The sequence below is a fragment of the Engraulis encrasicolus genome, chromosome 24, assembly GCF_034702125.1.
Source record: "Engraulis encrasicolus isolate BLACKSEA-1 chromosome 24, IST_EnEncr_1.0, whole genome shotgun sequence".
Taxonomy (NCBI): Eukaryota; Metazoa; Chordata; class Actinopteri; order Clupeiformes; family Engraulidae; genus Engraulis; species Engraulis encrasicolus.
This window is the reverse complement of record NC_085880.1, coordinates 34,029,040-34,053,084: the sequence shown is the minus strand read 5'-3', so window position 1 is coordinate 34,053,084 and position 24,045 is coordinate 34,029,040. Positions and strand designations below refer to the sequence as shown.

General features: G+C 43.4%; 1 protein-coding gene across 1 annotated transcript; it reads right to left on the bottom strand.

Annotated features, from left to right (window-relative positions):
- Positions 1-596: 596 nt before the first annotated feature.
- slc29a3 (solute carrier family 29 member 3) lies at positions 597-23,710 on the bottom strand. Its single transcript, XM_063191836.1, has 5 exons — positions 23,370-23,710; positions 14,860-14,942; positions 9,037-9,263; positions 7,145-7,307; positions 597-3,079 (listed from the first exon to the last, which is right to left on the bottom strand). The coding sequence occupies exons 1-5, from the start codon at positions 23,682-23,684 to the stop codon at positions 2,416-2,418; spliced, it is 1,452 nt and encodes a 483-aa protein (XP_063047906.1). The 5' UTR covers positions 23,685-23,710; the 3' UTR covers positions 597-2,415.
- Positions 23,711-24,045: the final 335 nt, after the last annotated feature.

Below are 24,045 nucleotides of genomic sequence, written 5' to 3'. Positions count from 1 at the left end.
ATAAAACTGTAATACCAAGAGAGTAGAGAGAGAGAGGTTCCGATGGCCCATTGTTTCCGGGTTCTATTATTGCAAGGGGGAGGGGGGGGAAATCCCCCTTTAGGCAGACCTAGGCAGACCTAAGGACTGTTTTATTCAATGGTAGGAGTATTATGACACGCCCCTTTAGGCAGACCGGAACCTGGTCATGTTAGGTGCCCATAGCAACCTATTACATTGGCATATCTCTATACTTAAAGAATCTCTGGTAATACAATATGAGAACATAAATATAGAAGTGTTTTATGTAGAGCAGCGGTTTGGGATTCAGGGCCCCCCTCCTGGTAGGCCTGAGCAGTAACCCTTCCTTGGTAGTAGTACTAGGAGTGCAGTGCAAAGATACATCTTTCAACCAATCTGATCAAAGTGAAGAGCTGTGAACAAGTACTGACTCACGCCAGTGAACACGCACACACGCGCACGCACACGCACACGCACACGCACACACTCGTGACAGAGGAAGTGAAAGTGTTGGAGAGAAGTGTAGTAGACCAGCTCAGCAGACTATTGAAGGATGAAGCAATGCAAAAAGACGAATCACTCTTTACACACACATCTCGTGCAAATCACATGTCTGAGTGTTTTAATGCAACACTTCACCAATCAATCATGGCAGTTAAACAATGACAACCATCATCATTGTAACACCAATAAAAATCCATCATTACAACCAATCATAAAAATTCTACAAAAATCATCCACAATGTGATTTCTAACAAAACAGCACAGACTAAAAATTGTTTAAATTAAACAGAAACAATTCAAAACTTCCAGCAGACAATGAAAAGGGCAAACAGACATTGATCATTGTCTACGTCACTACTGAAATGTGCAGATACCGTATGTCTGCAGTATGAGAAACACGGTTACACTTTCGAATAAGGTTCACATATTAGCTATTAATACATGCCTAATAATTACCTGTATGAATGACTTTGAAAGATATGATTAGAACAACAATAATAAATGCCTTTCTGGCAAAGAACAACAACTTTGAAAACTACACAACTAACAAATGATTGACTGTGCTAAAACAGATGTCTTGTAAATCACTCATACAATCAGTTGGGGATGCATTAGTGGCTAACGTGAAATTTATTCTAAAGTGTAACCACAATTACTACAGTAGATGCCTTCAGGAAAGAGAAGTTGTAGAGTTGAGTAAAAAAAAAAATCTTGCGCAATATCTCTCTCTCTCCATCTCGACATTGCTCCATTTCTACTGTGGATATGATCATCTCTTTCAAGCATTGTTGCGATTCTAGTGTTTCTCCATGTCACATGGCTGTGTGTAGTCTGGTCTTTGAGAGATACAAAAAGAGGGATACCCTGTGTGTGTGCGTGCGCGCCCCTCTGCTGTGGATAGACTGTTTAGAGTGAAGGCTCATCCTTTGATGATGGACTGTGTAGGGCAGGGCTGGGAAACTTTTTTTTCATTCGAGGGACCACTTCACATTTTATAAAGTCCTCCAAGGGCCGTTCGATGAACACAAACCAGGATTTCCCCCTGTACTTTAGGATTATATTGAAGGAGGGAACCTTTATAACAGACCCCACTTTCACTAAGTCCCCTGGAAATATAACTTAATTGTATTGCAAATGCAATTTCTAACATTTGTTTACAAAACGTCATGTTTCATGCAAAACTGCGTAAGATTAAAATTATGTCAGGGGTCAGGAGAAGATGGCCTCAAATGGCCCTCGAGATATGGGTTCAGCACCCCTGGTGTAGGGAGAGTAAGCTGATACTCCAAGCTCATGGAATATGTCCAAATATAAGTCCAAAAGTTTTTCGCCTCCTCTGTCCAGCAGTTGAAACCAGAATCTTCACCCCTCTTCACACACAAACACGCACAAATAACACCCTGAGATGCCGTGCAATCACATGTACACGGTCACACGCACACACACTCAAATGCCACGTAATGTACTGAGACGTACACAGTCATGCATGTATATCCATTTACATCAGCGCTTCTCAGCTTTTTTTGGGAAGTAAAGCCCCCTTGACTTCATCATAAGCCTGCCAACATCCCCATTGTATTAAAAAAAATAAAATGCACAATTGTCCTCCATTTGCAACTGAGTGCCCTCCCAATCCTTCTCAAGGGCTCCCAAATGCTTGCCAGGCCGTGCTTAGTCAGGCGAAGAGCTTAGTCAGGCCAGTGCAGTGCCTAGTCAGGCCAAGAGCAATACAAATATCGTTTCTGAGCTCCCGGAGAAACGGGAACTCCTCCCACAATGTTGGGATGCAAACAACCATTAGCTACCCAAGGGAGGCGGGCCAACCATGCCGTTTGGGAAATGTTAATTGTTATTCTCTTGGTCTCGAAGACATTGATAATCAGGCTACCCAAATGGGTCAAAGTAGGTCATTTAAATGCAGTGTACAAGCAGCACCGAGAATGCCGACCCTACGGCGAGCCCCAGGGTCAGGAAGAAGGACATGACCACACCGGTGGCCTCGGCCAGCTCCCGGGGCACCACCTTGGGCCCGTAGATCATGGGCAGCGTGCCCAGGTAGCCGTTGGTGAGGCCCAGCAGCGACACGAACACCACGGGGAACATGTCGTGGTCGAACACCACCCTGCGCATGTGGTAGCGCGGCTGGAAGTTGCAGAACATGAAGAGGGGCACCAGCACCGAGCGGCACACCACCAGTGCCGGCAGCATGCGGCTGGTTGGACCCGGCACCTGCAGCCACGCCGTCATCTGCCGACCGCAGAAGTCCGAGACGTTGTAGAGGAAGAAGGAGGTGAGCGGCACGAAGTAGGTGGTGGTCCAGGGGCTGCCCGAGTCGTGGTTCACCGACTGCACGCCCGAGGAGACCGCCGGGAAGATGGTGATGGAGACGAAGAAGACGTAGAAGACGGAGAAGCCCAGCACCCAGGTCTTGCGCAGGATGGGCCGCAGCGGCGGGACCGAGACGGCGGGCGTGGCGCAGGAGGAGCTGGGCGCGGTCTGGCCGTCTGTGGCGCCCACCACTGGGCCGTCGCAGGAGTTGGAGGGCCCGCTCGCGCCCGCTAACGCCATGTAGTACCTGGAGAGAGAGAGAGAGAGAGAGAGAGGATGAACTTAAGTGCAAGTGTGTGTGTGGTCAGCATACTCAGCAAAATACAGCAATAAAGGAAACAATAAAGCAAAGTCAGCCTAAAACGGTGAGCATTCATGACATCAGCAGTATACAGTTGATGTGTGTCATTAGTCACATGGTACATACACTGTAGGCCTGCCTACGTGTCACACACCTCGTGGCTTATGACCATCACCACCATCATCATTTTTCTCTATGGCTCTACTGCTCTCAAGGGGGCAAAAGCGAGCCCTATGAGCCCTTTAAGAGTGTACCGTCACACCGGTGTGACGGGAATGTTCGGGCAGTGAAAGTTCTATAGAATTCTGGCCGTCATTCAATACAATTTGGAGTTTTAGAATCTTGCATTGTTATAGAACGCATTCTTTTTAAAGAATGTTCAAAAACCCACCCTCTTAAAGGTTAAGAGGTTTGTGTTTTAGAATGGAGCATCTACAGTACATTAGAATAGGCTTAATACATAAAGTATCATGTAGTCAATTTTTTAAGGCATGTTTTAAGGCACACCTAACTAGCATATAAAAAGGTACATGGAAGCATTTCATGCAGTTTCATCATCTTTGACATTATGATGTTCATTGGGCGGGGAGTGTTGGCAGACTTATGTTGTGGCCAGGGGGGGGGCGTTTGTTAAAAGTTGAGAATAAAAGGCGTAAATGCATTAGCCTGATTATCATCGACTTTCAAATCACATACCGAGATTCTGGTCTGAACAAGAAGATAACAAATAACGTTTCGAAACGGCATGGTTAACCCACCACCCTGGGTTTGCAACTGGTCAATCAACTACATGTAGTGTCTGCATTTGGGGTTTCCCCTCGATTCTCCCACTACTTCCTATTCTCTTCCGGTCTCAATGACCACAACCAACACTTTACTAAATCTTTGTGTTATTACACAAGACTGTTTTGCTAGGAAAAAAAAGAAAAAGTCAACATGTTTTTCCCGTCATATCACAGCCTGGTTGCAAGTGTTAAGTTCAGTTACTGTGAACTGCATTTACTGTGACTGTCCACCAGGTGGGAGTCTCTACTGCCTCCACATGGCAAAGTAGATCAGACCCTTCTGGTGGTGTGTGAACCAGAGCAAACTCTCAGTTGTGTGACTTCTTTTTTTTTCTTTTTTTTTTTTTCAGTTATACCTTTTTTTCAGATATCATACATAGAATAGAAAAGTCTTGGCTTGGTCTTGCTATACCGTTGTACTAATTCTGTTACTCTGTTAACTGAGCAGATGCTTTTTTTGCATTTATCAGACTGTTCCTGTACCAAAATGGCTTACATGGCAGTAGTCCAGCTGCACTATGGCATCATGTGTTATGACTGGCACGCATGCACAAAGTTTCTTTGTCTGCCCAAGTTCACCAAGTGCACGTATGCACCACTCTGTAATTCATCTGATTATGGAGGGATTTATAAGTGGACGTTGGATATTGGAATATGCATGCATGTAAGCGGTGTGAAAAAATATTAGCCGCGGCCTCACTGGGAAAGTCCCAGTGCACCTAAAATGCAAGCAAGCTCAAAATCTGTGAATGATTCTTATGTAAATGTATTGGGGACACTGCACATGTGCAAGTACAAACGCAAACATGTGTCCACTGTGTAAATACTCTGTGTGTGTGTGTGTGTGTGTGTGTGTGTGTGTGTGTGTGTGTGTGTGTGTGTGTGTGTGTGTGTGTGTGTGTGTGTGTGCGTGTGTGTGTGTGTGTGTGTGTGTGTGTGTGTGTGTGTGTGTGTGTGTGTAGCTGCTGCTGATGATGACTTACAGAACATGAGATTAGAATAATTTTGGACACACCAGGACTTTTCCAATTATATTATTCTACGTCTTTTTGGGAATTTTTGGGGGATTTCTTTGAGCAAAAACTTTACATTACTTATGAATTCTTGAATTCATGTGTAGATGACAGAAAATCTCTTGTAAATCTTGTATTTTGCACACTTCTTTATTAGTACCCCACAATACTGTATCAGTCTCCTGACAAATTTGCCACTCTGCTCTCCACTCGTGACTCTACTCTGGCCCATATTCAATGTGCCACCACAGCAATGCCAAAATGCTGAATGAACACTTAGCTGTCTGTCTGTCTGTCTGGTTTCGACACGTCACGCACATCTCCCGTCACGAAACTCAGCTGGTTTGGAAACCCACGGCTACTCACCTTCACTTCCCCTATTCGGCCTCTCTGTCCCAGCCACACTTCTACACTCCACTACTACCACCACTACCAGACATCCACAGCTCCTTTAGCCAATCAGGTGTTTCGGAACACACTGGAACCTTCTGTCAGCTTCTGTCAGCAATCAACAAAAGATATGGTACCACAACCACCAGAAAAAGACCTGTCATACAGGGGTGCTGTGGCGCAGCAAGCTAAGACACCCCACCATGTGCGGGCGACTCGGGTTCGCGTGTGGTCTGGGTCATTTCCTGACCCTGCACCGTCTCTCTCCCACCTGCCCTGTCCTCTCTTCACTATCCTTCATTATGCTGTTCAAATAAACAAGCTGTGTTTTTCATCACGGAATGCCAGCAGTTTATACATGTCTGAATACGGTATGTAAAGCGACGTTTTCAAATGTAAAGTGTTTCCCACGACACTCCCTCGGCCCGCACTGTCAAAAGTTGCATGTGGGGTTTTCGGACCGTGAAAGTGGTCGCGAGAGCCATCGTTCACTTAATAATGACTCGCATAAGCAATGGCTGACTCGGGACCGTGATTAATTAAACTTTTATTCCTACCTGGAGCCCCTTTAAATCATAAGAAAAAAAAACATAAAAAAGAGAAACTGTCATATAATGCATTGCTGTGCCTCAGATGGCGCAAAGGATTCAAATTCCAAAGTGTGTCTGGTCTGTTTATGTTCAATAGTGTGTTCTGGTTCCATTACCCGGAAAACAAGTAGCTGTGAAGATTATCTTGAGACCAATTGAAGGAAGTCTGGGCTATTGACGTGGGAGACAAACAATGATGGTATGTGAAGCAGCCAAACTTCATCAAAGTGCCCTTTCTGAAAAGGTTAACCACCGAGACAAATCTATAATGGCCAACAACATTAACTTGCTTGATTTTAGGTAAGCAGCATCTGAATGCCACTCTGAATGACCCTGCAAGAGCCAATCACACATACACACACGCACGAACGCACAAACAAACACACGCACGAACAAAGGCATGCACACACACGAACAAACGCACGCACACACTTTTTGTGGGTTAATGTGCTGCATGAGTTGCGATAAGCCAGATATAGAACATGTACTTCCTAGTGGCCAAGCCAACAGACTGTTGTTCTAATAGCTGTGATATTGTGCTATATAAATACATGCTGTTGTTCTTATACTTAGTTTTATTTGTTCCATTTCCCAATGGATGCTTTAGGTCTACCTCACTTCACACTCACTGGGGAATACAAACCTTATGCTTCTTAGCAATCATGTGGGCCTACAGGGCCAGATTAATATAGCCAGGGGCCCCTATGCTACAAGTTGCTATAGGCCCCCACAGCAAGGAAATAATGTGAGCAAACTAAGCGTCTAGGGCAACATGTTTGGCAATTAGTAGGGGAGGGGTATAAAAAAGATTGGACACCTAATTCACAATGGACTAATGTATTTACATATGTATATCTTCAATATCATATTTGAAAAAAATGCTTTCCGCCCTCTGGCCATTTGGGGGCCCCATGGCAGGTGGGGGGCACTAGGCTGCAGCCATATCAAGAATGTGCGTAAATCCGTCCCACAACCATGTGAGCCATTCAATCATGCCAAAGTCTAAAGTACCTCGAGCTGTTGACGAAAAGGAAATCAGTAGAAATCTGCTGAGTAGCGGCAAATCACCCCTTAATATCAATGGCACTGCTAACCTAAACAGCCCAGTATTATCAGTCAGTACCTGTGTGAACCTTACCCTGGTAAGTCGTGTGTGTGTGTGTGTGTGTGTGTGTGTGTGTGTGTGTGTGTGTGTGTGTGTGTGTGTGTGTGTGTGTGTGTGTGTGTGCTCACCGTGCATAGGCTAGTTTTGGCAGCATGAGGTACATAAAGATACACACGACAAGGAAGATGTCTGCCGTGAGGAAGTAGAAGAGAGCGCTGTCGGTCACATCTGCTGCTGCTGCCAGATCAATCACCGACGCCACCGCACTCAGTGTACCACCCATCGCCTGGCCTGAGGAACACACAAAGTATATATGTTAACACACACTCACACGCACACACACATTGCCACCAGATTCAGATCACAGATGCAACCGCACTCAATGTGCCGACCTTCGCCTGGCCTCAAATTACACACACACACACACATACACACACACACAGTAGAGCACGTTAGTACTACATGTTCACACACACACACACACACACACACACACACACACACACACACACACACACACACACACACACACACACACACACACACACACACACACACACACACACACACACACACACACACACACACACACACACACACACGATCACTGACACCATCGCACTCGACGTGTCGCCCATCGCCAACCACACACGCACATGGTCTCCAGATTGATGCCACAGCACTCAATGTGCTGCCCATCATAGCTTCACCTTAAATACTAGCACTGCTTAGCAGTTAATGCATAAGGTACAAACAACACCATATCGGTCAACTCATCCCAAAACCTACCTGCCAACATGGCTAGTGAGAGCAGCCATAGCTATTTCATTGGCATCATCTGGACAGCAGGCAGGAGCCAACATCAAGTCCTTGGTTGAAATGTTCACACATGTGCATACAGTATGTAGAGTGGGCAGCCATGGCCTAATGGTCTTGGGATCATGGGGCTACCGGTTCGAATCCCACCCTGTCCAGTCTACACCTCCATCCATGGCTTATGCAAGCCACCTAACCCACCACATTGCTCCAGAGACTGTAACCAATAGCCTGTAAATGACTGTTTGGATGAAAGCGTCACCAAAGTGTAATGTAATGTAATAATGTAATGTACCAGTAGAGCTAAAACAGAGATTGTTCAATACAAGCTTTGAGGGCATTAAGAGGGGCATATGAGGAGACCAAGGCTCTTATTTGGCCTAGATGACTTGACTGTAATCTTGGTTTTCACCAAGCTGTTGGACTCTTTTGTTAACTGCCAAGTGCACTGCACTGCTTTAATGCCTAAATGCCTGCTTGGATTAATGAGCGATTAACTGATCAACCGCAAGCGTGAGCCTGCTGCTCTTAGCGGGAAGTTCTCCACACACTGAACTGAAGTGGCAGCACTGAGGAAGACAAGAAACTGTTACTACAACCAACCCAGACATCTGTGTCAACAATTAATTACCATTCATTACACAACTCTCTCACACACACACACACAAGCACAAACAAACAAGCAAGGAGAGCAAACAGCAGCACACACACACACACACACACACACACACACACACACACACACACACACACACACACACACACACACACACACACACACACACACACACACACACACACACACACACAGCACACACACACACACACACACACACACACACACACACACACACACACACACACACACACACACACACACACACGTATACTGGCCGTGTCACAGACAGACATACAGACAGACTTAGGCACAAAAACCACATTCCCTGCGTACCTAATATGAGTGCCTGTGAGATATGCATGAGGAAGTCCACAGATGCCAAAGATGGCACCACTCACGTTCATGCAATCACACGCATGCATGCCCACACGCGTATGCACATGCACATGCACACACTGCATACCTAATATTTGTTCCTTCAGATGAGGAAGTCCACAAATGCCAAACATCGCTACCATTCAGTCATGCAACCCCTAACAAATGTGAGCACACACGAACGCACGCACACACACACGCACAGCATACCTGATATTAGTGCCTGAGAGATGCGCATTGGGAAATGTCCGCTGATGCCAAAGACACTGCCGGAGAAGAGGTTGGACGCTCCGCTGACGATGGCTACGCTGACGAGCGTCCCGGCGAAGAACTCCTCCTGATGGCCCGTGACGTCCACCTTGACCATCACCGTGGTCACCACAAAGACCGCCAGGATCAGCAGCAGCGATGACATGATGCGCACCTGTGCAGACAACCTGCGCACACGCACGCACACACACACAAGAAATAAGAGACATATTTAGTATTTAGTAGTCTTGTTTATTGTAATGTCTTTGTAATTGTATCAGATGCACTGAAAATGGCACAGAACAATTTTCCGAAAGGACAAATAAATAATCTATCTAGTATGCACATGTCTCCCTTCACCAGCAAAACATGGTCAATGTAGTCACCACAAACACAAACAGCATCATCAGCAGTGCTATGATGCTATGATGCACACCTGCTCAGACAACCTGAGCAAACGTACGCACATCCACACGCGCACATGCACGCGCGCACACAGGAAGTAAGAGACCTATTTAATATGCAAATGTCCACCTTCACCAGCAACAGGATCGCAAACAGGATCAACAACAGGGACGCACCTGTAATGCGCACCTGTGCAGACAGCCTGTGCAAACGCATACAGATACTTACTTTACTTTCGTTTCCTTTTATTTTTTCAGGACACTGCACATTAATGAACATATACATACATACATACATACATACATACATACATACATACATACATACATACATACATACATACATACATACATACATACATACATACATACATACATACATACATACATACATACATACATGCATACATATAGACATACATACATACTGTATGTAGCCTAAGTGTGCCAGATTATAGCCCAAAGGCCAATTTCCATCTGGTGTCCAAAAAAAAGACACACACGCACACACATACAAACATGGGAATTAACTTAAAATGTAATATGCTCATGTCCACCTTCACCTGCACTGTGGTCACCACAAATACAAACAGGATCATTAGCAGCGACAGTATGACACACCTGTGCAGGTCACCTGCACACACATACGTGCTATTTTGTTATGCTAATTTGTTATGCTATTTTGTTATGCTATTTTGTTATGCTATTTTGTTATGCTATTTTGTTATGCTATTTTGTTATGCTATTTTGTTATGCTATTTTGTGATGTTGTTTCGTTGTTGTTCAGGATCATCAGCAGGGACACCATAATGCGCAGACAACATCCAAATGCACATGCACATATGCACACTATAGGTTTGATGTGATATTCAGGATCAGTAGTACGAATGGTATGATGTGCACCTGTGCAGACAGCGTCCATGTGCACGCATGCATTCTGGCACGCATGCACTCTTTTTTTATGGCCGTGTGTTTTTTCAGATCAGCAGCCACTATCCCCATCTCAGCATCCACCTTAATTAACCGACTACAATTCATTTTATGGTTTCTGGACAACTTGATTTACGTACGTCACTGCACTAGATTTCTATCAATTGTTTAGGCAGGTCATTCCATAACAGTATTTATTTAAATTTGTGTAGCATATATTTTTAATTTGTTGGGGAGACTGTTTTTTTGTAAGCTCAACTCCAGTTTTCCTCATTTTCTGTAAAGTACTGAAACGGTGGATTTTTTCTTAACCATGATTTAATTGTGTTATCAGGTGCAGTGCTCTCAATGCATGAACATAAAAAAAAACTATTCAAGGATTTTTCAGCTTTATCCGCATTCCTAACATACTGGGACTTTCCCAGTGGGCCTACTCTACTTGCTAGTCCTCTGCATAGACCACTGTACTGTACGCATGAGGCCACAGCTAAATATCTGGGCGATATGTAATAGGGGGTATGATCCTGTGCACATGGGATTAACAGGTTACGGTCATCTAGTGATCGTATAGGAATCACATGCATCATAAATCGCCACAATGCCCAAGAGCATACTCCACAGCCCCAGTCAAACTCTCCTTAATACCTGCTATTAGGACTTGCTGTGCAACCACTGTATTAACTCATTAATCACTCCTACTTTTACACTCTTTGCACCAGAGACATACAGTACTATAACATGCAATTATGTCTGCAGAGTAGGGAATCATGCAAATTATCGATTAATTCATTAATCGTGAGTTGATTGCCTTATCGATCAACTTACAATTAATTGATAAGCGGCGTTTTCCCCCCAAAATCTCAATGTTTAAAAAGTGAGACAAAATGCTATATTTAAATGAATTCTATTTAAATTCTCTAATCCAAAAGGTGGTTTTAATATTCACACCCCTCTCCACACACACTCTTCACATACCCATTTCACCAGGGTCTCTTGTCAGTTGAATTGGCGATTAATTGCGATTAATGTTTTTTTTAATCGATTAATCATCTGCATCCCTACAGCAGATATGATATACTATCATTAAGGACCATCGACCATCTTTGGTGGTTGTACCATGTATTTTCCGGTATTAAGGACCATTTTAGCACATTTACCGCTACTAATAATAACAACACATTCATTACAACTTATTTTTGATTACAGACATCTGATACCCTCTCCTGGCAGGTCTACTTGTGTTTTAAAACACTGCAAATGATACAAAATGTGGCTTCGTGCCTGGTATTCGCTCAACCCAAAAGGCTGAATGTTCCTCATCTAAGCCTATTTCATGATCTGCACTGGCTACCAGTGACCACTTGAAGTAGCCCATGTGTGCACATAAGCCCGCCGGCAGGCCCGTTCACTTATTACTGAAAAGACTCAACTACATTATAACAACAGTGCTATCGCATTACAGAGAGGCAACAGATTAAGACTTGCTCATAAAAATGTTGGGGACCTGTTATAACGGATGCTGTGTGCAAAGGGGTTAAGCACAAGGCCTCGTACCTCGCCAACTAAGCTACATGCTGCAACTGCCCTGCTTATTTTAAGGCAATACTAAAGCCTGGTGTTCCGTTCCGGCGTCCAGGATGCCGCCCCCTCCAAAGTGAAGCACCTAACCTCTCCATTGTACTACTGATTACTCACGTCCTTATTTGTACGTTGATTTGTATAGAAGCCTCTGCTATATGTAATCTAGTTATAACAAACCGGTTATAACACCTTTATTGACGTTGTTATCACATGCTATAATAACAGCAACCTAAATGACCATTTCAGATATCTCATCAAAGCTCTTGAAAACGTACCATGCTGTTCTTTACAGTTGTTACTGAGAATCCACTGCCTTTTTGTCCCTTTGTCCTTGCCCAAGAGCCGCAACAGATTAATTGCCTGGCAGAACACGGTGTTGTGCAACAGGCCTATCTGTAATCCACTTCAGTTAAAGAACAGTACAACAGATGCATTTGTATTTCCCTGCAGTCCTCAGCCTCAGACTTGACTTTCTTACATCTGTGAAGATTTTCATTCATCCAGGACATGTCAGACAAAGGCATTTAGTGGTAAGCAGCAACTAAAAAAATCCAGCTGCTTAAAACTGAACTTTTTTGATTGACAAATGTTTACAAATAGGAATGAAATAGACAGGATATGAGTTAGACAGGTGCTCCTGAGAAACTACTGTACTTTCCTCTACTACACAGATCTGTGAGAGTCAAGAGGTATAGTGCGCTCCTCTCCTCAAATTCAATTTGGCGCCCCACCACATAAATGTAAGTGTTTCCTAGACAGGAGGCAACTCATCCTCTCGCCTCCCTGAGACATCTGTCAAGTAGAAGAGAGAAAGAGAACGTTGTTCTCAAAGGCCGGGAGGTCTCAAGTTCAGTCGTTTTTCATCCATCATGTTATTTTCAGGGTTCCCACACCTTTTTCATGAAGAAATTCAAGCACTTTTCAAGCACCTAATTTTCAGTTTTCCAGCACCTCTCAATAAGTCACGGGAAGGCGTGTGGGGGTCCTCCTCCACAACATTGTGTTTTAAGGTGCAATTTCCTCCATTCTCATCACTTTTAGTGTGTCGAAAGGCAAATCCCATCTGACATCTCACTCCCTCAGATTTTTGATTTTGAACATTTTTTACCGAGTTTGACTTGACACAAATTTCAAGCCTTTTCAAGCACTTCACCAAAAATTCAAGCATTTTCACAACCTTGAAAACACTTAATTGAAATTCAAGCATTTTCAAGGAATTCAAGCACCAGTGGGAACCCTGTATTTTAGCTGAGCTGAAATCTATTCCTCAAGTTATTTTCTGTGCACATGTCTTCTTCATGCAGATGGGCCCGTCAACGCCCCTATTCACTCCTTGCTGGAAATACTGAACTACATCATGACAACGTTGATATAACATCACAGAGAGTCGTCAGTAACAGATCAAGACTTGATCATTGCAATTTTGTTGACAATAAGGTCATATTAAAGACTTTACCCAAAGGAGTAAGGGAGGTGTGTGCATTTGTGTGTGCATGGTAATCAGAACAGTCAGCTGGCATTCCAACGTGTTCTTAAGGAGGCATCCGCTTTTGTCCTGTTGTCCTTGGGTGGTGTGTTTACTTGTCAGGATAACGTGACAGGATTAGTTCATGACTTAAAGATCTGTAAACTTACATCTTATTGACACTGCGTTACTGACTCATCAAGGATGTTCAAAGTCTTCCGCTTAAATAAGATAGTGGCCTAATCACCACTTCACACTTGCTTAGGACCTGCCTTCTCATCATGATAGGAGTTAAGAAAAGTGTTTGATTGCAATCATTAGAAGGGCAATGGTGGGGTTGATAGTGCTGCCACATGGGCATCACATCATCAGCTTGCAACTCACTGAGGTGTAACCATGAGGGAATCTGGCCATGTGTTTGCGTATCTGAGGGAAGCAAAATACTTGACGTTTTTTCCTGTAATCATCCGTTTTGTTCCTTTACTTGACCCTTTGCGTGTCTATGTATGCATTTCCCGTCATCACCTGTATTGTCCCTTGTGTATGTGTGTGTGTGTGTGTGTGTGTGTGTGTGTGTGTGTGTGTGTGTGTGTGTGTGTGTGTGTGTGCGTTTTGACCAGGGATTAGTTGAGCACCAGACACAACACAGAGGGGATGGTGGAGGCCTTAAGGGGGATTCATACTTGTCGTGACTGGCGCTACCCTCCTTCATACTTCACTCGCGACGATGGCCGTGGCGCGACGTCGTGCACCCCACATTTTTTGTAACTTGTCGTGCGCCACCAGCGACCATGCAGGTAGGCAGACAAAGCAGGAGTTGCGAAGAGAGGCTACAACTACTGTAGGCTACTACAGAATGGATCCTGCATCATTTTGAGGATAATAAAATGTCATAGAGAGTTATTTTATCTTCTCTCTTAAATGTTGTTCAGTGAAACAATTGTTTACTTTGTCCAGAAGCGCGTTGTGTTCGGCGATCTATTTATAAATTCTGCCACCAGAACAATGCTCTCACATGGTCTTGGAATGATCTGGCAATGTAGGCTACAACAAAAAATATATGTTTCAATGTGGTAAGTCACAAGTCAGATGTTCAGTAGCCCTACAGCAGCCGTGTTTGGCTTTCTATTTTATACATCTGTAGAACTCACGCTGCGAGTTGCGAAAGATACTGCCGTTTCTCTCATGAACAGCAGAGGGCACTTCCGACAATGCGAGCGAAAGCCTGTAAAGGCGCTTTTGAAGTATGAATAGTCTGGCGCAAGTGATGACGTCATTAATGGTTCTCGCGCCAAATGCGCACGTGAAGTATGCAGAGCCCTTTAGTGTGTGTGTGTGTGCTGTGTGTGTGTGTGTGTGTGTGTGTGTGTGTGTGTGTATGTGCGTGCGTGCGTGCGTGCGTACCTGTTGACGAGGAGGTAGTTGAGCACCAGGCACAGTACAGAGGGGATGGTGGAGGCGATGGCTATGTAGCTCTCAAAGTAGTCCTGCACACACAACATCAAGGACACGCCATTAGTAAACATCATCAAAACAATCACCTATTATTAATGTAAACACAATATGAATGCCACTGCTATGTTAATGAACAAATTCAAAGGAAAGGACAACTTCTGTGATTTGACAACAGATCTGAATAAAGAAATCCAATAATCCGGGACGAATTAATAATCATCACTTTCTTTATCAGTGGCTACTAAAAGTACAAACCCCAACTCCGATGAAGTTGGGACGTTTGGTAAACAGTGAATAAAATCAAAATGCTATCATTTTCAAAACATTCAATCTATTCATTAGATGGAGAATAGTGAAAAGACAACATATTAAGTGTTAAAACCGAGAAAAAATATTGTTTTGGGGGACATATGTACTCATTTCTAATTTGATAAATCCAACACGTCTCAAAAGAGTTGGGACGGGGATCAGTGAAATTTAGTAAACATCCAAATAAGATAAAACAACAAAGAAGAACATTTCAAAATGAATTGTACTGATGGACAATATAGGTGTCCAGGTATAAGATCATCACAGAGAGGCTGAGTCACTCAGAATTAAAGATGCAAAGGGAATAATTACCATAGTTATTACATATATTTTTGAATTCCCTTTGATTTACCACGATTGAGTGTATATAAGACATATTTTTGTTAATAAAATCATTGTATAGGTTCAGGACATCATGAAATATATATTGGCTGTAGTCTCACTCTAATTCCTGGAGTGCTAGAGCTATTGAAAATTGACCATATTAAGAATGCTTAATGCATGAAAATGATACAAGGGTGTAACATTCTCCTAAGCACCTGAGCTCACTTGAAATAGACCCAGAAGACATGGGAAACTGTCCTTTGCTTACAGAAGTCAGCAGAAGTTGTAGAAGTCCATTCTTTTTGACAATAATAGAGCATTGCACATCCTGTGCTACAGTGAAAATGGACCATCCAACTTGTGTTAGTGCTAGCTTCAAAAGTCAGCCTCCATGATGGCATGCGGGTGCAGTAGTGCATTGGTTAAGATGTTCTCACTCATCTGTAGAGTTAAATACAGTGCTGAATGGTATAAATGGGTTTTAAACAGCATGAAAAGCCACCCATGCATTATATTTTGAAGGGAGATCTTCGATTACTGCCACATAGTAAGGTCAAATTGCATTCTCTACTATGTTTTAACAGTTTGGCTCCCATCATAAGGACCAGCAGGTGATAAAATGGTGGGTTTTTGGTCAAGACCTGTCACACTGTAAGCACTACAGAAAGGAAAACATTGCAAAACATGACAAGGAATACACCCACCATTTAAGCTGGTGAAATCATGTCCAAGATAGGAATTAACACTGTTTTTTTTATATAAAATCATCTCATCGGTTAATGTATTTAACTGTTAAGTGTTGTCTTTTGTTTTGTTTTTAGTCTTCCTCGACATTTGCTGCCATTTATTGTCCCCGTCCCAACTCTTTTGAGACGTGTTGGATTTATCAAATTAGAAATGAGTACATATGTCCCCCAAAACAATATTTTTTCTCGGTTTTAACACTTAATATGTTGTCTTTTCACTATTCTCCATCTAATGAATAGATTGAATGTTTTGAAAATGATAGCATTTTGATTTTATTCACTGTTTACCAAACGTCCCAACTTCATCGGAGTTGGGGTTTGTAGTAAAGGTCCAACCCTTTACAAACATCAACTCCACCTCTGCAGAAGAGTTGTGCAGGTACTTAGTCATCTAATGTGGAAATGACATGTGAGGCATGAGCTGTGCAGCATTGTGAATGTGAGATACTGTGTGTGTATACAGTAGTGTCTATAAACTCACTTTTTTCATCACCAGCCAATTTGGCTAGTAGTCAGTAGATGTTAAATCTTACTAGTCCCACATGCGCTCTCTACCAGTCAAAGTGGCTCCTAAGTGTTCTTTTCTACCAACCAAACTAGATTTTCACCAGCATTTGGCTGATTTGCAGGTGTTTACATAGAGCCCTGAGTGTGTGTAGTCCCATAAATAAGCAGGTCATGATGATATGCATAGTGGATCACAGAGGAGTGTTGAATTTAATCATCTGAGGTGATAATAATGCAACATGTGATTGTCGGATGAGAGTTGCGTAGTGAACATACGGTAATGTCCACTCCTGTTGAGGAGTTGAAATTATGAATCGAATGTGTGACATTTAAACAGGGGTGAGTAATGCATCATGGGAATTACATTACACAACATCACACTTAGCTGACACTTTTATCCAAAGCAACTTACAGTTATATTGTTATGGTAAGTGTGCACTGTGTGCTTTGTCAAAATGAGACAAATGAAGACAAATGGGTCGTACAACTGCTATTGCCACACTTCTGCAAAACTAGTAGTTCCATATGGGTCATTTCACGTGAAATCAGACACTTTGGGACCCGACCGACCCGGATTTCAATCATACTTGGTGTGCCTTTTCAGTAGCAAGGTAGCACCCCAGAACTGCATTGGTTTGAATCTGACACTAATATTAAGGGAGAAACAGACTAGGAAAGGTTCACATGTGAGGGTAGGACACTATACATTCAGCCTTGAATATATCAGTCAGTGTTAGTCACAAAAAGATGCCTGTGGTGTTGTTTGAAAGCTCTTTTCTGGCTCTACATAGTACACAATCACCTTGGAATACAACTACTCTCAGAATATGAATTATGATAAATTGAAAAATTAAAAATTGAATATCTAAAAAACTCATATTTTAAAATGGCCAGTTCCTTGTCCAAACGTAGCCGGCAATGTCATGAGCAGCACCTTAAATGCTGGTGTTCGGTTTTGTTATTCATTTCAGAGAGAAGTTTGACTCACAAATATGGCATCATACAGACCACTTACTAATAATATGGTAATACCATAGTAGCATCACATGACAAAACAAAAAACAAAACAAAAATGGTCAGTGTCCCCCCATGGTCCCAGGTTTCAGAAACTAAGGCAGATGTCCATTTATACACACCAAATGATGATATGTAAATGTTTGAACATTCCTTCTCTGTGTACCTGTGCCATCTTCCCTTTACCGTACTTTAAAGAGATAATCAATGGCTACACTCTCATTTTGTACTCTACCAGTGCATTTGAAGCAGCAGCTGTGTCTTTTGTAGATAATGTATAAGTACGTCCCGTTGCAGTTACAGGTTCCACTACCAGAAGCACATCTGATGATCCATGACAGTCTATCTGGTCTGAAGGGAAAAGTGAAGGATGGAGATGGCCCATGAGGATGCAGGAAGTTCAGTTTCACCTCTCCAGTGCTCGGCATACATTCCTCAGCACATGCTAGCCACCAGTTGCCATCATATACAGCTACAACATACCCTTTGATGCTTGAAAATGTAACACATTCCTTTACTGAGCTCACTCTTTCAACTCTGCCTTCTCTGAATGCTCAAAAATGGCCTAACTTCCACTGTGTCCATTGGACAATGGGCAGAAGCTGTGTAGTTTTTGAGTACCTGGAATAGTTCTTGCAGATTCAAACCTTTTCAACAGGTTCTCAGCTTCATGATGGTACATCTCTGTTGTGGCAAACTGGCAATGGATGTTCTTGACATTATCCTTGACAAATTCAAACAATTCAAACAGTTGGTATGGCGTTACAATTTAATTGTCAATAGGCGTTGCAGACTTCCTGCCACAATATAAGAACCTTAAAATTAAAACAAATTTGTGCCACCACGAGGCAGATTTTCACATACCTGCAGAGTGGCACTTTTTTGCCACATCACATGGCAAAGGTCCATGTGATGGCGTTGGAGGGACAGTTAAATGGCTTGCTGCACGAGCAAGTCTGCAACGTCCTATTGACAATCAAATTGTAACGCCATACCAGCTGTTTGTCAAGGATAATGTCAAGAACATCCATTGCCAGTTTGCCACAACAGAGATGTACCATCATGAAGCTGAGAACCTGTTGAAAAGGTTTGAATCTGCAAGAACTATTCCAGGTACTCAAAAACTACACAGCTTCTGCCCATTGTCAATGGACACAGTGGAAGTTAGGCCATTTTCACCATTCAGAGAAGGCAGAGTTGAAAGAGTGAGCTCAGTAAAGGAATGTGTTACATTTTCAAGCATCAAAAGGGTATGTTGTAGCTGTATATGATGGCAACTGGTGGCTAGCATGTGCTGAGGAATGTATGCCGAGCACTGGAGAGGTGAAACTGAACTTCCTGCATCCTCATGGGGCCATCTCCATCCTTCACTTTTCCCTTCAGACCAGATAGACTGTCATGGATCATCAGGATGTGCTTCTGGTAGTGGAACCTGTAACTGCAACGGGACGTACTTATACATTATCTACAAAAGACACAGTTGCTGCTTCAAATGCACTGGTAGAGTACAAAATGAGAGTGTAGCCATTGATTATCTCTTTAAAGTACGGTAAAGGGAAGATGGCACAGGTACACAGAGAAGGAATGTTCAAAACATTCACATATCATCATTTGGTGTGTATAAATGGACATCTGCCTTAGTTTCTGAAACCTGGGACCATGGACACTGACCATTTTTGTTTTGTTTTTGTTTTGTCATGTGATGCTACTATGGTATTACCATATTATTAGTAAGTGGTCTGTATGATGCCATATTTGTGAGTCAACTTCTCTCTGAAATGAATAACAAACCGAACACCAGCATTTAAGGTGCTGCTCATGACATTGCCGGCTACGTTTGGACAAGGAACTGGCCATTTTAAAATATGAGTTTTTTAGATATTCAATTTTTAATTTTTCAATTTATCATAATTCATATTCTGAGAGTAGTTGTATTCCAAGGTGATTGTGTGTAATATGTAGAGCCAGAAAAGAGCTTTCAAACAACACCACAGGCATCTTTTTGTGACTAACACTGACTGATATATTCAAGGCTGAATGTATAGTGTCCTACCCTCACATGTGAACCTTTCCTAGTCTGTTTCTCCCTTAATATTAGTGTCAGATTCAAACCAATGCAGTTCTGGGGTGCTACCTTGCTACTGAAAAGGCACACCAAGTATGATTGAAATCCGGGTCGGTCGGGTCCCAAAGTGTCTGATTTCACGTGAAATGACCCATATACAGAACATGAACAATAATGAACATGAACATTACCACAAACGTACGCACGCACGCAGATATCAACATAATTCAGAGATTGCATCGGATCAGAATTTTCCCAAAGTTTCCGATACTGACATGGAGCCAAGTGTAATGTTAATCTCAGAACAAAACACTTGCATGTTAGTTTTCTGGATGGGATGGTTACTTTTTACTTGTTACTTATTAATTGGCTTCCTGTTCTTCTGACTTCCTTTTCTGAACAAATAGTCTACTTGGGCCTACCTCAAGTTGAAAAATATATATGGTTTTGCTATCGGATCTGAGTAGTATCGGTATTGGCAAATATCCAAATTTACATATCGGGATCGGATCGGAAGGGAAAAATGTGTATCGGTGCAATTTAGTAACATTGAAATAATGCCGTGTACTCATAGTCGTAATACTGAAATGGTCCCAACACCATTCAGCAGAAAGCCAGAGGGCTAGCCTTTCCCAAAAGACGCACGTTTGACCTCCATGTTTGATCAATGGGGATCTCCCAAAACACAAGGCGCACACACCTCTGTCAGCTAGCCTACTAAACCAAACATAACAGCGTGAGTGGTGAGAGGCTTGCGTCTCATGTGCCGAAATGTACCTCTGCTCTTCCTGATCCAATTAGAGCAAAAACAGAACTGATTTAGGAGCAGGCCTGGGTAGAATATTAGATCAGAGAGAGAGAAAGAGAGGCAGACAGAGAAAGCAAACAAGAGGACGAGAGTGAGAGTGAGAGAGCAACAGAGACAGGCAGACAGAGAGCAGGGGTGTGTGTGTGTGTGTGTGTCTGTGTGTGTCTGTGTGTGTCTGTGTGTGTCTGTGTGTGTCTGTGTCTGTCTGTCTGTCTGTCTGTCTGTCTGTCTGTCTGTCTGTCTGTCTGTCTGTGTCTGTCTGTGTCTGTCTGTCTGTGTCTGTCTGTGTCTGTCTGTCTGTCTGTGTCTGTCTGTCTGTCTGTGTCTGTCTGTCTGTCTGTCTGTCTGTGTCTGTCTGTCTGTCTGTCTGTCTGTCTGTCTGTCTGTCTGTGGCACCAAAACAGAAAGTTATGGGAGAGAGAGACAAAAAGTGAAATGAGAAGTGAGGACTTGGTGGAGTTTTCAGTCTGGTTTGCCTTCCTGTCTAAATATCAGATCACATCCACCACATGACCTCACAATGACCTAACAGCACATTTAAAGATGAAATAATATGTCTGTAGCCAGTAGTCTGTTCTTAGCATATAGTGTCTTGGAAGTTTTATCCTCTGTCTGAGTTTATTTTTTTTAAACTCTTGGCTAGGACTCCCTGGAAGAATAGTCACTGTGACTCTACGGGACCTTTCCTGGTTAAACAAATGCCATCTGCTTTCAAATAAACCCCTTGAATATCTTACACATTCATTTAAAATGTGTACTATAGTGCATCATCGTGGTCTATGTAAAATGTGATCTATGCATGCGTCATTGTGAGATGTGAAATGTGGTGTTTGTGCATCTCTAAAGATGTTCTACTCAGTGACCACACATGATATCGGTACATTGAGTATGATTGTAGGTTATAGTACTGTGTCAGCTCTGTCCCCATCATGACTTCAACAGTGTTGTCATTTGGGTCAATGACATTTCTTTAATAGCAGATGTATGGGTGGTACAACCACTAATGAAAGCCCACCCAGGAACTCCCATTGTCGTTGTAGCTCAGCACTTCACAGCACACACGACATACAACAAAATTGCATTTATGCCTCATCCAATAAAATATCTATGAAACATGTGCCAAATGACGCATGCACATACCATAGTGTGTCTATGGCCAATTGCAAGTTACCACACACAGCCATATCTGTCTAGGTCTGTCCACAGTATTGTCATTTGCCAATGGCATGGACATGCTATAGTGTCTGTGTGAAATTGGTAGTGGAAGGAAAAGGTTTTTTTTTCCTTCCAAAAAAAAAGTGGATACAAAAAAGTGTCATTGTTTGGGAGTATAGAACAGTGTGGCAGTTATCTTCTGTTTGGTACCGGTGTCCCTGTGCTACTGATGTGCGCGCAATCTCTGACTTTTTGAAATGGCTATTGACCCCACAGGTCCATTGCAGTGCAGTAGGTGGGCCTCACTCCATTGCAGTGCAGGAGGTGGGCCTCACTCCATTGGTTCAGCTCCATCCAGCCCTAACAGTGTTGACATTCACCAATGACATGCACATGCTACAGTGTGTCTATGTGGAATTGCAAGCATCCACATGCATGTCTAGATGTCTAGCTACGCCCTCTGTCTGGCATTGGCTCAGCACTAATAGCAGAGAGAGTAGAGAGAGAGAGGTTCCATTGGCCCATTGTTTCCTGGTTCTATTATGGCCCCCTTTAGGCAGACCTAGGCAGACCTAAGGACTGTTCTATTCATTGTAGGAGCATTATGACACGCCCCTTTAGGCAGACCGGAACCTGGTCGCGTTAGGTGCCCATAGAAACCTATTATGTTGGCATATCTCTACAGAATATCTCTGCTAATAGCGGCTGCTGTGTCCCCATCATGACATTAGCAGTGTTTTCATTTGCCAATGAAAGAACGCTCAGTTCTCTTCTCAGCACAGTCACGAGGCCATCCAGGATATCTCCTCTTTCTCTCGCTCTCTCTATCACACACACACACAAAAATACTCTCTTTTTTTTCTCTGCACGCCACACATACACTTACTCCCTGACCTTCATAATGTTTACTTTGTTTTGTCTTCAAAAAAAGCACACAGTAACTCCCAGCCAAGGGGGAATCCTCAATCAGTCACACACACAAATGTACACATGCATGCACGCACCCATGCACACACACCACTTGTGCTGTGCATTATTGCTCAGCTGGTAGAGCCGCTAGTGCTTGGCCGTGGTAAAAGAAGTCAAAGCCATACACACGCATGTGTGAGTGACTGCTTTAGGCACGCGCACGCGCACGCGCACGCGCCGGAGGGTGACTCTGGTTCATTGTGCTGATGTGTCCTATTACTTGACTAGGGGTGTAAATCACAGCCTCAATGACGATACAATTCAATATCGATACCTTATTATTCGATGCAATTCGATTATTTTCGATATTTAAGAATGCCCCACGATACGATACAATTAGATTTTTTTCCAATTACTTTTCCACTTCTATTGTGTTATTGGCCAGGGGCCAGCGATTTGTTTATTTTTGATACTTAAGAATGCCCCACGATACAATGCGATGCGATGCGATTCAATCATCAGACTATATCGCGATATATCGATAGATTTTGACTATTATACACCCCTATACTTGACTGTGATGAAGTACACACACGCACACCCCTCTCCACACCGCACTTACACTGAGGTCCGAGTGCGGCTCGGGGTCGTGGTGCTGATGCGAGCCGTTGCTGAGCTTGTAGAGCCAGTAGTGCTTGGCGGTGATGAAGAAGTTCCAGGGCAGCAGGGAGCCCGTTCCCATGACGAAGAAGATGATGTAGACCAGGAAGTGGGAGTCCTCGGGGCTGTGGCGGATGGCCAGGGGGCCGGGGGTGGGCGAGGAGGGCAGCAGGGGCGAGTGGTCACCCCCGCGGCTGTCCTCCTCCTCATCGTCGTCCGTACGCGGCGCCGAGTAGGAGGAGTTGAGGCTGGACTGCAGCTGGTCGTGGATGTTCATCGTGACGAGGAGAGGAGAGGAGAGGACAGGAGTAGAGGATAGGAGAGGAGAGGAGAGGAGAGGAGAGGAGAGGAGAGGAGAGGAGAGGAGAGGAGAGAAGAGGATAGGAGAGGAGAGGAGGAGAAGAAAAGCAAAGCGAAGAGAAGAGAACAGAAGGACGAAGAGAACAGAATGAAGAGGAGGAGGTATAAAGAGGAGAGATGAGACAATGAGGATAAAGGAGAGGACGAGAGGAGGATGAGGGAAGAAGAAAGGATGGATGAAGGAGAAATGGAGAATGTAAACTGAGAAAGAGGGGGGAGGAAACTCAGGAGCGAAGAGGTGGAGAAAGGCAGATCAGGTAGAAACACAAATGGGTGGG

Bases quoted from the DNA above. Each gene is read 5' to 3' on its own strand.
- slc29a3 (XM_063191836.1), bottom strand. From the start codon at position 23,684: ATGAACATCCACGACCAGCTGCAGTCCAGCCTCAACTCCTCCTACTCG. The intron at 14,943-23,369 runs GTAAGTGCGGTG...TTGTGTGTGCAG, and splicing joins AGCCGCACTCGGACCTCAGT to GACTACTTTGAGAGCTACAT. The intron at 7,308-9,036 runs GTATGCTGTGCG...TGTGTTCCTCAG, and splicing joins CTCTCAGGCACTAATATCAG to GCCAGGCGATGGGTGGTACA.